This window comes from Oratosquilla oratoria, chromosome 27, assembly GCF_046742065.1.
Source record: "Oratosquilla oratoria isolate Oo_2021 chromosome 27, ASM4674206v1, whole genome shotgun sequence".
NCBI lineage: Eukaryota > Metazoa > Arthropoda > Malacostraca > Stomatopoda > Squillidae > Oratosquilla > Oratosquilla oratoria.
In genome coordinates, this window is record NC_134803.1 from 51,453,034 (window position 1) to 51,469,970 (window position 16,937).

The window sequence follows — 16,937 nt, forward strand, 5'->3', positions numbered from 1 at the left end:
CTAATCTAAACATATGAATGAATTTAAGTTTAATCAGTGGAGAAAGAAACAAGATCCCACAGCCATAACTCATTTCATTTATATTAAAGTTAAATAAATAGTATGACTCATTAAATCAGTTCGTGCAGATGCTTGTATCTTGCACTGATAAGAAACATTACATATTTATACCCATATTTTGTATGGAAGGTCTCCTAAATATAAGCCAGTGAGCATTCATATCTCCCAAGCCCAAAGGAACTGTGTAATGCATTGTCATCAGGTGAAAAAATAGATTTTAGATCTGATCAAGGGTGGTATGTCAGTGCCCAACATAGTGTGGAAGTACAATAAAAAGGAATCTAATATCAAGTCTGTAAAGAATAGAGAAAACTAAATTCATGAATGCTTTAGTTATGCTGATTTTGCAACTGCAAATGTGACCTCTAAAGTATATGATAAAGTGCTTGTGAAAACAGAAGCTTTCATCATCATTAATCATGAAAAAAAAATAATTGGTGTGCACAGTATATTTACTTTAAGATGTATTGAAATACTGTTGTATATCATCATCATCTGTTTATTATGTAATTAGTAAAAGTAATTTTTTTTTAATGTAGCTTACTTTTCATTGTGCACTAATTTCCACATATTCTCATTCATAGTCCATCTCTTGTGTATTTGTATACCATACAGTTGTAGGTGACCCTAGTTTGACACAATTTTTATTTTTAGACAGTACAGCACTCTAAAAACATATCTACCACATGTGATGAGGATCAGCTGCACAGTAGTGCTTGTTTCACTCTTTCGTAATTCCTTCAACTTAGCTGTTTTTATTAATTTACTCATACACGTACATTTTTCATACATAAGTATACATAGTTGTAGTAGACACAACTCTCTCTTCATTCCCTGTCATCCTCACTTCATGATGGTCATTGTAGTATTGATTTTTTTGGTCATTCTTGATATCATAATCGTAAGATATTCCTCATGTACATTTGACAAGATTGGTTTTTTCACTACGAGCAAGACAATGTTTGATTGGTATAAGTCGTTCATCTTCTCCCATGCCTTTTTAACATGTCCCATCTTGCATTCTTGCAGGTGTTGTGTAGCAGTCGTGGTAGCCGTGAGCTGTGCGTCATGTGCAATGAGGCTGTCTATCTAGCCCAGCGGCTTCTCGTGGGGAGTCCTGGACTCCTCATGCACCGCACTTGCTTCAAATGTGCACGATGCAACTCCCAACTTAACTTGGCCAGTTACTACGAGACTGAAAAAGGGCAGTACTGCTGTGAAACTTGCCCTGACGAGGAGAACACTGCCGCTGCCAACAGACTCAAGAGCACCACAAATAATAGCACAGATGACACAGCCACATCACAACAGCCTCAGCACCTCCCCAAAATTGACCTGGACACAGACTCTGAAGATAGTGCAAGTGAAGATGAGGATGAGGAAGAAGAAAGTTGTGAGGACAGAGATGAGGATGATGTTTATAGTAAGAATTCAGAAAAAATTATTGAAGAACAGACAGCAAAAGAACCTGTAGAGGAAGCCACCCCAATTGTTCCCAAACCCAGATCCATATTTTTAGCCAAAACTTTGTTGGATCAAGAAACCTCCGAAGTCACAACTAACAATAACACCCCTAAATCCCCTAATATAATACCTAATACTAACTTAAACAAAGTTTCCTCAGCTCTGTTTGGCCCCACAGCAATAACAACAAAACAAAGCACAACTGAGAAGAGCAGCAGCCACACTGACAGCTTGACGGACACTGACACTTCGACCAAACCCTCAGGTCCAACCACTTGTCATATTACCAAAGCCACCACAATATCTTGCCCACCTGAGATTTCCGCAACACTGGATACAGGGCAAGGCACCAGAGATTCAGACGGCAAGCACCAGAAAGAAGAGTCGTATAGAATAGAGGAAGAAAGTGTGAAGTTCAGTAGAGTTAGTTCAGTTGTAAATAAGTTTAATAAATTAGCTAAGGATAAGGACAGTGACAAGGAAGAGGATACAGCGGAAAAGACCCGCTTTAGATCTTGTGCCACACTTGAAATGGTCATTAATGGGAAGGAAGATCTGGATCCATATGTAGATAGTGATGAGGAAAAGAAGAAGTCACAAGATGTTCAAGTACACAAAGACTCGCTTCCTTCCATCACGCTTTCCACAGCAAAGGAAGATCTGGAGGAACCTCCTCAGGACAGGATACCCCACCAGGAGGAAGAGGAGAAAATGGAAGAGGAGAAGATGGAAGAGGAATCTGATGAATATAATCCCTTTGGAGATGAAGATGAGGAGCCAGATGAAAGTGGGGTTTCTGTTAGCCAGTCACAGACATGTAGTGATGAAAGAGAGGTGACAGGCGATATCACAACTGTCTCAAAAGACAGTGGGGCCAGCGTTGGAGATGATGCCTCAAAAGACAGTGGAACTAGTGTTGTAGATGATGTCCAATATCCAGATGAATTGAATCCATTTGGTGATGATGATGAGGAGGAGGAGGAAGAAGAGGAGGAGAAGGAGGAAGAAATAGTCACAAAACCAGAGGAACCTAAGCAAAAGAAACTTATCAAAGCTCCCCTTAATCCCTTTGAAAGTGATGAAGATGATAAAGAAGAAGAAGAATCTGAAATGCCTTCCATGGCCTCTAAAAAGAGCCTTAACCCCTTCTGGAGTGATGATGAAGAGCCAGACGACGAGGAGGAGGATCTATCCCTCACTCCCTCCAAGAGGAAACCAAGGCCTCCGAGACCACCACCTCCAACCTTAAGCAGAAACAGGTTAGTAAGATTTTTTTTTTTTTTTTTTTTTTCTTTAAGTTGTATTTTGCGGGAAGAGAGCTATGCTCATAGTGACCTGCTGTTGTATCTTTCCGTATCCAGTTTTTTCTTAAAGTCGTGTATAGTTTTAGCACTCACTGTTTCCTCATTCAGTTTGTTCCATATATCAATCACTCTGTGTAGGAAGCTATTCTTTTTCAAATATCTTCTGTAACTGTGTGTGTGTGTGATTCACCATGGTCTTGGATTATGTGTTGGACTCGTGATTGACAACTATTTCCCTCTTGGAAGAGAGCTCAGAGCTCATATATGACTGATCTATGGGTAATGCTGTGACCTTACATGCACACACACCCCCAACTCCCTGCCCACGAGAGTTGGAGTAACAACCCACAGCGCAGTGATACTGAAATTTTTTCAGCCCTGGGTGGGATTCGAACCTGGACCACTGTAGTGGCAGCTGGGAACTGTAACCATTGCACTATCGAGTCATGTTTGTGTGTTCACGTTCCCTTAGTGAGAGCCAATCTATCTCATGATGACCCACCGCCCTACCATATCGCATCATTTCACCTCAATCTTTGTATTAGAAAAAGTTGTTTTCTTGACCCAGAAATTTAATCTCACCAGTTTCAGAAGCTTCAGAAATGCAGCCCCAATTCACACTTATTGTTATCATGGGGGAAAATCAGCTTTATTTTATGCGAAAATCGTAATACACGTTGTCTCCAAGAATGCATCTACCAGATTCATCGAGCGTTCTGCAAATCCCAGCCAACATTTGATAATACTTTTTTTCATCCTAACTTCACAAAACAAAGACCTCTGAAAACTCGATAAATGATGATGATTTCAGCAACAGCATTGTCTTGATTTAGCAATACCAATATGAAGAATGATATCATGAGAGAAATCATGATGTTTTGAGCCATTGCTAGATTTGAACTTGAGCTATATCACCCTCTAAGCTATTCCATACATCTAAATAGAAAAATGTATTTCTTTACATCCTTTCATCATATGATCTTTCTTAATTTACTTCCATGACCTCTTAAAGCCCTCCCATCCTTAATCAGGAGGTTTCCATCTCATCTTTGGTTACCCCCTCATTTACACTCCTTCTACCTCTGCCTTCCACACCTCTTTTACTAATCTTTCTGCACTCATTCTTTCCATGTGTCCAAACCATCCCAATACTCTTTCATCAACCCTCTCTCCCAACTTCCTTTCCACCCCTGTTCTCCTCCTCACCTCCTTGTTTCTCACTCTAGCCTATCATACTTCTCAGGCACCTCATCTCAAACATCTCAACTAAAAGAAGCCTGGAAGAAACAAGAATCGAAACACCATTAGTGGTAGTAAGAAAAAAAATCATGCTTCGCGTCAACACCTAGAGAATACCAAAGGTTAGACGTAAGTAGATTTTCCGATTTTGAAAGAGAAGGCAATGGATTACTTAGAGTAGATATGGATAGAGAACCCAGATACAGGAATATAATGAGGAATAGAGATTTAAATGACATCGTTGATGAACTATTAGAGCTTAAAAGCAAATACAAGATAATGTACCAGGAAGTATCAAACTTAAGAAAAGCTAACGAAGAGAACAATAGGGAATTAAAACAGCTTTAGGGTGATAATGAAAGGCTGAAAAGTGAGGATAATAGTAGGAACGAGGCTCTGAAACGAGAAATTAAAAGTCAAATGAAGGAAGTGACTGAAAAGGTGGAAGAAAAAATCAAGGGGAATGACCTACAGGAAATAAAAAAAACGATGGAAAATTGAACAGGAAAGTCAAGAAATATCCCTAAAGAAAATAATGGAACAACAGGTAAAAGATAATACCAAAGAAACTGTAATTCAGATTATTAAATAGAAAAGTAACCTAGTTAGGGACACAGTGGATAGAAAAAGGTGTATAGTAGTCTATGGCATTAAAGAAAAGCACAATGTACCAAGATATCAGAGGGAAAAGGAAGAAAAAGAGATTGCCAAAGAAATACTAAAAGAGTTACAAACAGATGAGTTAGGCTGGGACCGAGAAATCGAGGAAACCCATAGAATGGGCAGGTACTCTAAAGATAAACAGTATAGACCACTAAAAGTTAAACTTAGATTGCAATCAAGCGCAGAAGAAATATTATCTAGAACAATAAGATTATCAAACAGCAAACAGTACAAAAATATTTGGATAAAAAAAGAAATGAGTGAGGAAGAAAAAGAGAAAGAAAAAGAACTTAGGAATGAGGCGAATCAAAGGAATGAGAATAGAACTGAAAAGGAAAAGGAGGAGTTTTTTTTGGAGAGTGATAGACATGAGGATGAGAAAAAGATATATAGGGAAAATGGAAACAAAGAAGACAGAAGGGGAGGAGGAGAAAAGAAACTAAAAATAGCTTATACAAATATAGATGGAATAATCTCAGGATTAAATGAACTAAATGATTATATAGTCTCAGAAGAACCAGACATAATGGGAATTGTAAAAACCAAATTAAAGTACACCCTAACACCCCACACTGTGGGGCAAGGTGTATACAACTGTTGGACAAAGAATAGAAAGAACAATCAGGGCGGAGGAGTTCTAATATTGACTAAGAAAGATTTGAGTGTAACAAAAATAACTGAAGGAAAAAACAATGTAGAATCAATTATAGTACAAGTCGAAGGTAAACAAATGAAGAAAAGAAAATTTGCAGTGGTATATGTACCTCCTAAAACACAAGCCTGGACAGAAAGGGATCATTCCGAGTTACTAGAAGATACAAAAGATGAATTAATTGAAACGCTGAAAGATGGAGGAAATACAGTAATTAATGGGTGACTTTAATTCAAAAGAAATATGCTGGGAAGAAATGACAGTGAAGGGGGTAGAGAAACTCTGGGGCAATGTACTCCTTGACTTGACCATTGAATACACAATGACCCAGTGGATTAAAGAAAATACTAGATACAGAGAAAATGAAGAACCCTCAAAATTGGACTTAATACTTACGACAGAACCTGAGATTATTGAAAAAATTGATCATAAAACTCCGATAGGAAAAAGTGACCACGTACTAATTGAAATGGAATTGAAAGAACAAATGGACCAAAGCAAAAATGATAAACATAGAATTGGAAGACCTATGTATAACAAAACAAACTTTGAGAAACTTAAAACATTCTTTCACAATGCAAACTGGGGAAAATTCCAAAACGAAGATACAGGGATAGAAGAAAAATGGAATATATTAAAAGAAATTTATAATAAAGGAGTGAACAAATTTGTACCACAACAAAAAATGGAAAAGGCATACATAAAGAGCTGGTACAACAAAAGATGTAGTGAAGCTAAGGAAAAAAGAGACAAAGCTTGGAAAAAGTGGAAAAGAGATAAGAAACAAAGCAAATGGCAAACGTACATCAAACTAAGAAACAAATATGTAGAAATATGCAGAGATGAAAAGAGGAATTATGAAAAAAGGATAATAGACAAATGTAAGGAAGAACCCAAACTATTTTACAAATATGTAAATGGAAAACTGAAAAACAAACAAGAAATAGGAAAACTATGCCAAGATAAAAAGGAATATATAGAAGAACTGGAAATGGCTGAAATTATGAACAACCACTTCAGATCAGTATTCACAATAGAAAACTCGCCTAACAGTGTAGATAGAGAGAGAGAATTATCCCCAGCAATGAAAGAAATAAATGTAACACAAAAAGAAATCAGTGATCAAATTAAAACCCTTGATGTCAGAAAATCACATGGCCCAGACGGGATTGCAAACTGGATAGTGAAGTATGTAAGAATTAACTGACAAAATATATAATATAATTAAATCCTCACTTAAAGAAGGAAAAGTACCATTGGACTGGAAAAAGGCAAACATTGTACCAATTTATAAGGGAGGTGATAAAGAAGATCCATCTAACTACAGACCGGTCTCACTAACAAGCACAATAGCAAAAATTTGTGAAAGAGTTGTCAAAAACAGATGGGTTAAATACCTGGAAGAAAAATCTATACTGAACCCAAATCAATTTGGATTCAGACAAGGGAGATCATGTACAACAAATCTGATCTGCTTTTACTCAAGATTAGTAGACATAATACAAGAAAGAGATGGATGGGTGGACTGTGCTTTTCTAGACCTGCAAAAGGCATTCAATAAGGTACCTCATAAGAAATTAATAAATAAGATAGAATCAAAGGGTGGAATCAGAGGAAAATTATTGGAATGGATGGAAGACTTCCTGATTGGGAGGAAAATGAGAGTTGTAATTAGAGAAAAATTCTCCAACTGGGAAGAAGTAAAAAGCGGTGTCCCGCAAGGATCGGTACTGGCCCCGATCATGTTCGCCGTATACATTAATGACATGAATGAAGGCGTGGAGTGCTATATGAATTTTTTTGCAGATGATGCAAAATTACTTAAAAAAGGTAAAAAAGGAAGAGGACTGCAACTCATTGCAACAAGATCTGGACACGATATGGAATTGGACTCAAAAGTGGGAAGTGAAATTTAATATAAAGAAATGCAGTATAATGGAATTTGGAAAGAGTAAAAACAGAATATCAAAAGAATACAGAATTGGAGAAGAAAAAATAAAAAAAGCAAACTCTGAAAAAGATCTTGGAGTGATGATTGGAAAGGACATGAAACCTGATAAGCATATAAATAAAATATTCAGAGAAACCTACAACTTATTGAGGTCAATCAAAGTGGCATTTACTTATATGGATGAAGAAATGATAAAGAAAATACTAACTACACTAATAAGACACTTGAGTACGCAGTATCACTTTGGACACCCAGCACCAAAAAGAATATTAAGAAACTAGAAAGATTACAAAGAGCGACAACCAAACTAGCACCGACTCTCGCCGAACTAACATATGAGCAAAGACTATCCAAACTGAACCTACCAACACTGGAACAAAGAAGAGAAAGAGGAGATTTGCTAACTATCTACAGAATAATGAAAGGAATGGAAGTTTTAGACAGGAACGACCTGTTAGTGTGGGACAACAGTAAAATGAGAGGACACGGAAAAAAACTGAAAAAAGATAGCTATAGAAAAAAATTGAAAAGGAACAGTTTCCAAAACAGAGCAATTAATACATGGAACAAATTAGAAAACAAAACAGTATGTGCAAACAATATACAAGATTTTAAGATAAAACTTGATTGGAGAGATACAAAGATGGGTCACCACGAGCATAGCTCCCCTCCCGTATATTACAACTAGGTAAATACAACTAGGTAGGTAAATACATTCAATCTCCTCTCTTCATCTCTTATGTTCCATACAATCTCCTTTTAGCATCCATTCCCAAATATCTATTTCTCGTTACATTTTTTAATTCCCCAAGGCATTTATTTGCTTCACTCAATCTACATTCTACCTCCACCCCTCCCTTTCCCAGCACATTCACAACTAAAGAAAAATTTATTCAATAAATACATTTGCTTTGCCTAAAAAAAGCAAAGCAAAGGGATTTATAGAATAAATTTATGTTTTGCCCTTCTAAATTGGGTCTGTCTGGTGTTTGCTTAATTTGTTAATTTGTGCCTTTACAATATGGTGATTTCTAGGTTGGAATATCAATTGTTGACTAGCACTTGTATTTACCTAGTTGCATTATATGGGAAGGGGAGCTATGCTTGTACCAACCTGTCTGTATCTTGCAACATCTAGTTTGTTCTTAAATTCTTGTATGGTGTTTGCACACTCCATTGTTTCATCCAATTTGTTCCAAACATCCATCATTTAGTGTTTGTTTTTTGTTTTTTCCTCCAGATCTCTTCTATATCCTTTTTGAGATTCTTTTCATGCCCCCCTTCTTTTTCTTTTATCCCACTTTAACAAAACTTTTCTGTCAAGGACTTTCATGCCTTTCATGTTTCTGTAAATGGCCAGTAGATCGCCTCTTTCTTTTCATTGTTCCAGGGTTGGTAGTTCCAGTTTAGACAATCTTTGTTTGTATGTCAATTTTGAAAGTGTTGGTGCCATCTTTGTCATTGCTTTTTGGGTTCTTTATATTTTCCTTATATTATTTTTTGTGCTGGTTGGCCATAGTGTCACAGCATACTCCAATCTTGGTCCTATCAGTGTGACTAATATATATATATTTTTTTTACCATTACTTCATCCAAGTAATTAAAAGACACCTTTATTGAACTCAGTAAATTGTAGGATTTCTCTGACTGTTTTTTTTATATGCTTGTCTGGGGACATGTCTTTGGTGATAATTACTCCTAGGTCCTTTTCGGAACTATCTTTGCTTCTTTTGTACTCATTTTATATTGTCCTGATATTCTTTTTTCTTTTTCCAAATTCCATTATACTACATTTCTTAATGTTGAAGTTCACTTCCCACTTTTGACTCTGTTCCCTGACTGTCAAGGTCTCTCTGCAGCAATTCAGTCTTTTTCCATACTTTCTTTAGTAGTTTTGCATCATCTGCAAAGTTCATGTAACATTCTACACCTTCATTCATGTCATATAGCAAACATTGGAGCCAATACTAAACCCTGTGGGACTCCACTTATCATTTCATCCCAGGTTGAGTTTTTATTTCTGAGCACCACTCATTTTTCTACCATGCAAGAAATCTTCCATCCATTTCAGTAATTTTCCTTGTACACCTGTTGTTTTGAGTTTTCTTAATAGTTTTTTGTGTGGTACTTTATCAAATGCCTTTTGTAAGTCCAAGAAAGCAGTCTGCCCATCTGTCCCTCTCTTGCATTATATCTATTAAACCTTGAATAAGAACAAATCAAGTTTGTTGCACATAATCTTCCCTGTCTAAAACCAAATTGTTTTGGGTTTAGTATATTGTTCTCTCCCAGATGTTTAGTCCATCATCTACTTTTGATGACTTTCTCACAGATTTTAGCTATTGTACTTGTAAGGGAGACTGATCTATAGTTTGTTGGGTCTTTCTTGTCTCCCCATTTAGATATTGTCATTTTTCCAGTCTTGTGGTACCTTTCTTTCTTAGAGTGAGCCATCTATTATATGTTTTGTCCATTAGTTCATCTATACATTCTTTTAGTGTCCAGTTTGTAATTCTGTCCAGGCCATGTGATTTTCTGACATCAAAGTTCACAATTTGGTCCTGTATTTCTTTCTGTGTCACAATTATTTCTTTCATTGTGGGTATTTTTCTCCCCTTCATTCATCCCAATTGTGTGTATTTTCATTTGTGAATACAGATTTGAAATGTTTGTTCATAATTTCAGCCATTTCTATATCTTCTATATATTCCATATTCCCTTGATGTAGTTTCACTATTTCCTGTTTATTTTTTAATTTACCATTTACATATCTGTAGAATAATTTAGGTTGATCCTTACATTTGTCTATTATGTCTTTTTCATAGTTTCTTTTTTCTTCCCTGCATATTTTTACATATTCATTTCTTAGTTTGATATATATTTGCCACTTAATTTTTTTACATCTTTTCCAAGCTTTGTCTTTTCTATCTTTTGCCTCACTACATTTTTTGTTGTACCAGCATTTAATGTATACCTTTTCCTGTTTTTGTTTTGGTATGTATTTATCCACTCCATTATAGATTTCTTATAATATTGTCCATTTCTCTTCCACAAGTGTTTCTTCATCAAAGAAGTTTTCCCAGCTCGCTTTTTGAAAGAATTTTTTTAGTTTCCCCAAATCAGTTTTGTTATACAGTACATCAGTCTTCCTTTTCTGTGTTTCTCATTTGTTTCCAGATATATTACCTCTTTTAGTTCCAGCTCAAGTAGTATGTGATCACTCTTCCCAATTGGTGTCTTGTATTCCATTTTATGCTGGGACATTGTGACAAGTTGATAAAGGTGGAAAAAGAAGTCACGAGTCTAGTTCCAAGTTATTGAGTTTATTCCTGACTGGTTTTGCTCTATGCTTCTTCAGTTTGATATTCCTCTGAAGAAGCATTGAGGGAAACTGGTCAGGTTAAACTCAAAAAGTCGGAACTAGATCCATGACTTCTTTTTCCACCTTCAACATTCCATTTTATCCTCAATTTTAGGCTCTCATGTAAATATTAAATCTAATATCAACATTTCTTCATTATTTCTCTATCTGGTATTCTCTTTTACCCATTGAGTCATTGTGTATTCAATGGTCATGTCCAGTAGTATGTTTTCACAAAGGTTCTCTCAACATTTCACTGTCATCTCCCAACATATTTCTTTAGAGTTAAAGTCACCCATAATTACTAAATTTCCTCCTTTCAGTATTTCATTTAATGTATGCCTTGTGTCTTCCAACATTTTGGAATGGTCACTCTCTTTCCAAGAATGTGTTTTGGGGGCACATATATCTTTAAATTTCTTTAACCCCTTCCATACGGTGCCGTATACGTAGGCGGCATGAGGAGCAAGTGGATACGCGAGGCTGCCATATCGGCGTCTTGATTATATTTATTGTAGTTGCCCCTGCGTAATGACATACTCTCTAAGCTGTCTTCATCACATTTTCTATGGTTATCAAAATTCACGGGTGAAAGAGAGAATGATCGATATAAGCTGTGACTATATTTTATGATGTGAGTATTATTACGACACATCGTACGTCTGGCAGCTAATGCTGCCCACGAGATTTTGGCCCGTACTGAAGAGGTTAATGTCACTCTCAATTTCTTTATTGGCACTCTTCCAATTGCTACACTGCATGAGAACCCATGTGATATAGGTGCCAATAGTAGTTTCAGTAACATTGGGAGCATTAATTTTTTTTTCTGTTGAGACAGCCTGGATTGATAGGTTTAGTGGACATTGAGGTCTAGTCAACATTGATATTTGTGAAAAGACTTGGCATCCAAGGAAGCAGTCATGCCCTCAATATTAGAATTACTGAGGAGGTGGAGAAAATTGGTGTAAGGAATAATATAGATCATGGGCATCTGCAGGAATTTTCACAAAAGGGAGAAAATGGCATTTATGCTTTTTACCTCACACTTATCTGTTGCCTTTACAGCCTTGCTTTACAAACCAATTTAATTTAATTAGAACACTACATATGAACAAATCTTGGGAACAATAAATCATGTGAAATAAACATGTTGTTTAAACAGCTTTTGACACTAATGCACACTACATGCACAACTGCAACACACTTGATGTAATCAAGAACATTGTTGTCACTATTCAAGCACACTACATCATGAAGAGAACTTTTGAGTTGATGACCTACCAAAACTTGGGTTATTTGATACATGCCGAAACTTCCCTAAATTTATAATTGATACTGTAGGTTTTGAAATACATTTGTATTCAAGAACTCCAGATACCCAGCCACTTCACTCATGAATATAGTAAAACAATCGTCAATAAGATGAAATTCCATATATTTACTTAGTTGTATTTACTCAGTTTTCTATCCATATACCAAGAGTCTCAACCTTTTAAGGGAGGTAGCCAAGTCAAAGCCACATACCCATCCACCACCCTTTCTCCCTTGTAGTACCTTATATGGAGTTGGAGCTATGCTTATGGGGTGCTGTCTCTTTTCCTCCACTCATCAAACTTTACCTTAAATTAATTTACATAGTTGGCCTGAATTATATTTTCATCCAACTTGTTCCATGTGGAAAGATATACTTTCTAACATCTTTCAAACAAATTTGCATTTTTCAACTTTTTACTATAACCTCTTGCTGATCATTCATCTCATACCAGCAAATCCTCTCTGTACATTTTTCGATACCTTTCTTTGATGTAAATATCACTATTGAAATAACACCATGTGAGGACGGAGCCTTTATAAGTATGATGTTTTACTTGTTACAGCTTTTTCAAGTACATAGTAGTAATACATGTAACCGAGGTTAAAAAAGAGGAATTGGCGGAGGGAGAGAGGGAGAGGAAGGGAGGGGGTCACTGAATACTAGGAAAGGTACAGAAGGTGGACCAAACATCTGAGAACAAGAAAGGTTAAGGATAAGATGGAACAGTTGGCTGGTTGAAGGACATTAGCTCACAACTGAGGAACAAAAGGAAAAAGAAAATAAGGAGGGTGAGCAGTTGTCTACTTAGGGTCGATAACAACCTTGAGAGGAAAAAGGGGATTTGTAAGTGCAACTAGGGATAGCTTAGAATTTAGGTTGTTGCTCACACTTCTTATTTTCTTCTTTTGTTCCATGATTGTGAGCTAATGTTCTTCACCCAGCCAATTGCATCTTATCCTTAACCTTTCATGTTCCCAGACATTTGGTCCACCTCCTCACCTTTCCTAGTATTCAATGACCCCCCTCCCCTCCTCCCTATCTCCCTTCCTCTCCCTCCCTCTCTCCCTCCCCCATTCCCCCATTCCTCTTTTTTAATCTCAGTCATGTGTATCACAACTGTGTACTTGAAAAAGATGTAATAACAAAGGAAACATCATACTAATAAAAGCTCCGTCCTCACATTCGGTGTTATTTCGATGGACTTGCTGGCAACTGCCACCTTCATACATAAATATCACTATCATGTTGCCCAACAGTCAGGTCAGCGATTTAAAAGAAATGTATAGCAATCTAACTGATCTAATTATTAATGCACAAAAATACATTTATCCCCCTAAAGTTAATATGGAAAAATAGTAATACTCCCAAATGAATGACGGACAGATTGAAACATGAGATCAGAATGAAAAGAGGACTTTACGTAAAAATAAAAAAAATGGGGAATCACACCTTAGATCAAGATATAACAAAATGGCAAAGCTGGTTAAAAGGAATACACGTACAGCGAAACGTAATTATGAAATCAAGGTTGCCTGTCAAGTAAAATCCAACCCAAAGGGTTTCTTTCACCTCTATAGAACAAAAAATAAAGAAAGAATAGGACCAATTAAAAACGATGAAAATGTCATGATAGAATTGGAGGAAAAAATGAGTGAGGAGTTTAACAATTATTTTCTATTGGTGTTTACTAATGAGAGGTTAGATAAAGTACCTGACTGCGATCCGATTTTCAGAGGGGATGAAGAAAGTAGTTAATCTAATATCAGCATTAGTAAAGAAGAAGTAGTCAAGCAGATCGACAGACTTAAAGCTACAAAATCTCCGGGTCCAGACGAAATTTTTCCAAGAATGCTTAAGGAGTGTAAATTTGAAATCTGCGACCAGTTAACTGAAATATTCGATAAATCGGTAGACACTGGTTTTGTTCCAACTGCTTGGAGGCAGGCAAACGTTGTTCCTGTTTTTAAGAAGGGAGATAGATTGTCTATATGCAATTACAGGCCAATCAGTTTGACATTGGTTATAGGAAAAATGCTTGAATCAATAATAGTAAATAGACTCGGAGAACACATCGAAGGGCATGATTTAATTTGTGATTCACAGCATGGTTTCTCCAAAGGAAAGTCATGTGTGACTAATCTTCTACCCTTTTACATTAAAGTAGATAAGGGGTCAAATAACAATGAAAATTACGATGTTATTCACCTTGACTTTAGCAAAGTGTTCGACAAGGTGCCACACCAGGGACTACTAAATAATATCAAAGCCCATGGCATAGGAGGAAAAGTGTTAGAATGGATTAGGCTTGGATTAGTAACAGAAAACAGTGGGTCACCATAAATGGAATTAAATCTAGGTGGGGCAATGTTACTAGTGGGGTCCCCCAGGGCTTGGTTTTGGGTCCCTCGTTGTTGTTCATTATGTACATAAATGACTTAGACGATGGGATAAATAGTGATGTTAGTAAGTTTGTGGACGACACTAAAATAGGATGCCTAATTAGGTCAGGAGACGACGCCCAGATTCTGCAGGATGATCTTAATAAATTGTTAACATGGTCGGTGAAATGGCAAATGAACTTCAATATCTCTAAGTGTAGCATGTTAAACGTAGGGCTACACGAACCCGAAAATAGATACAACTTAGATAACACATTTTTAGAAAAATCTGAGTGCGAGAGGGACTTGGGAGTTCTAGTGAGTCCAGACCTTAAAACCAGGAAGCAGTGCATTAGCACCAGAAATAAAGCTAACAGAGCAAGAATTGGTTTACTAATAGGGTGGTTGATGAATGGAATAAACTTAGTAACCATGTAGTAAGCGCTGAAACTATCAGTTGTTTTAAAAAACTATTAGACAATTTTATGGATGGGGATGACAGGTGATGATGGATACGGAGCTGCTTAGTGTAGGCCTTATGGTCTCTTGCAGTCTCCTTTATTCTTATGTTATGTTATGTTCTCTCTTTACTCCTCCAGCATGGGAGGTCCCAGTTTTCTCAGTCTTTTTTCATTTGAGTTATCATTCAGACTGGTGATCATCTTGGCTGCCACCTTTTGTATTCTCTGTTTTTCTTACATCATTCTTTAGGTGTGGTGAATACACCACTGCTGCATATTTCAGTCTGCCATGAATCAGAATTTCACTATTTTTTTTCCTCGTTTCCTCTTCCATTTAGTGAAATATCACCCTTATATTCATCAGTAATTTACAAGTGTTTTAAGTTATGTTCTTTATATGACTTCCTTGCAATAGATCATCCCTGATTAGAATACATTTTTTCTCCATTGCCTTTACTCTTAATTCATTCACCATTTTATGTTTTCTTGTCTATTTTTTCTTTGGCGTGATTCTAAGACTTTTATCTTTATTTGTATTGAAATTAATTTTTGACTCCTTGTCTAGGATTTCCTGGAGCAGTTTGCAATCCTCTTTGTTTTTCATTCCATGATCTTGGTACCATCTGCAAATAAGTTTGCATAACTATGTTTTCCATTCATCATATCAGTTATATATAATAACTGGATAGGTGAAAGGCTCCCTGTGGTACTTCTCACTCATGGCAGTAGCCAAAGAAGGAAGATGCAGACTCTTAGGGCTGTGGGAAGATTTTATCTTTTTCATAGAGAACACTTCAGGTTGAATATTTTGCACATAGTATCTTGCACTCTCCTCCTTTCTTATGTTCTTTTGTACTTATATCATTTTAGCCATTCATCCAACATCACACAACCATTACAAGCCATTTTCTCTTCATTTAGCTATATAGCCATTTTTGTGAGAGGAAGGGAGGACTTAAAAAAGATATCAGATGCTCATGGCCTAGATGAGGAAATAGTTCAATTAAAAGATATCAAATTTATTTAAAGCCATGTTTTACTGATGAATACAGTGATGAGACATTGCATATATAGTTCTTGTCCTGTAAGTTATATAACAGCTAAGTAAATACACCTAGGACAACACGCACTTGAATACACCACTTCATGTAAAGATGTATTATTGTTATTTTGCTACATACCTTCTGTATAATTCCAATTGAAATGAATCTTGAGTGGTACAACTTCAGGCCTGTGTGTCACAGAGCTAGTATAATACACCATTGCAGGTATCCTTTATTACTTCAGTATTGTTATGAAGAGTATTTGGTACCTTAAATGCCAGATGTATCTTGTTGCCAATATATAAAATTTTCAACAAAAGAGAAGTGTATTATTGGCATCATGTGAACCAGTTATACTTAGTTTATTGGCTGGTGGTCCCTGGCAAACTAAATAGGTACTATAGCCAAAATTAGGACATTTTATCACTCACCAATATTAGTGCCAAAAAGTATTATTAGTACCAAAAAGTATATTAGTGCCTTAAAATATGTGTGGTTTGCAAGGAACATCTAGCCAGTTACAATGGGTTATAGTGACAAAGCAGATTGACACTTTTGGCAAGAAATGTTCCAGGTTTGTGTGTTCTCAGTGATATCTTACAAATGCTGCTGTTGCAGTATAGTATTTATATGCAATTTTTTGTACTTATCAGGCTTGATTTCCTCATTGCAGTACTCTAGCCACATTAGCCAAGAGTGAACATGACATTCAAAGCAAACAGAAAGTACCGCCTCCCAAGCCTCCGCATCCAAAGGATGCTATCCCGACTCCCTCTCCAGCAGGGAGTCCACAAAAAGTGTCTCCACAAGGCACCCCGAAAAGTACTCACAGTGGCTCCGCAGCAGGTACAGTGCGCTTGAAGAAAAAGATACGTCCTGCACCAGTGCCACCAGGATGTGGAACCTCGCCCCAGCTTGGCCGTGCCTCTCCAACCTCCACCTGCGATACTGCCAGTATTACCACAGACAGTGCTTCAGTCTGCAGCCTTGGTGCAGAGAGTCTTCCATCCCGCCCTTCTGCACACCAAGGTATATCAAGTGCATGC

At 36.7% G+C, this 16,937-nt stretch overlaps 1 protein-coding gene across 4 annotated transcripts in view; it reads left to right on the forward strand.

Moving 5' to 3' along the window:
* MICAL-like (protein) overlaps positions 1-16,937 on the forward strand; it is a 63,374-nt gene that overhangs the window by 26,884 nt on the left and 19,553 nt on the right. For 3 of the 4 annotated variants that reach the window (XM_076210688.1, XM_076210687.1, XM_076210686.1), the window contains exons 4-5: positions 1,090-2,783; positions 16,565-16,920. In XM_076210688.1, the coding sequence (XP_076066803.1) occupies positions 1,090-2,783; positions 16,565-16,920 (2,050 nt within the window). Of the gene's footprint in view, positions 1-1,089; positions 2,784-4,071; positions 4,197-16,564; positions 16,921-16,937 lie in introns of those variants that run through there. The other variant, XM_076210690.1, reaches the window with a different exon arrangement.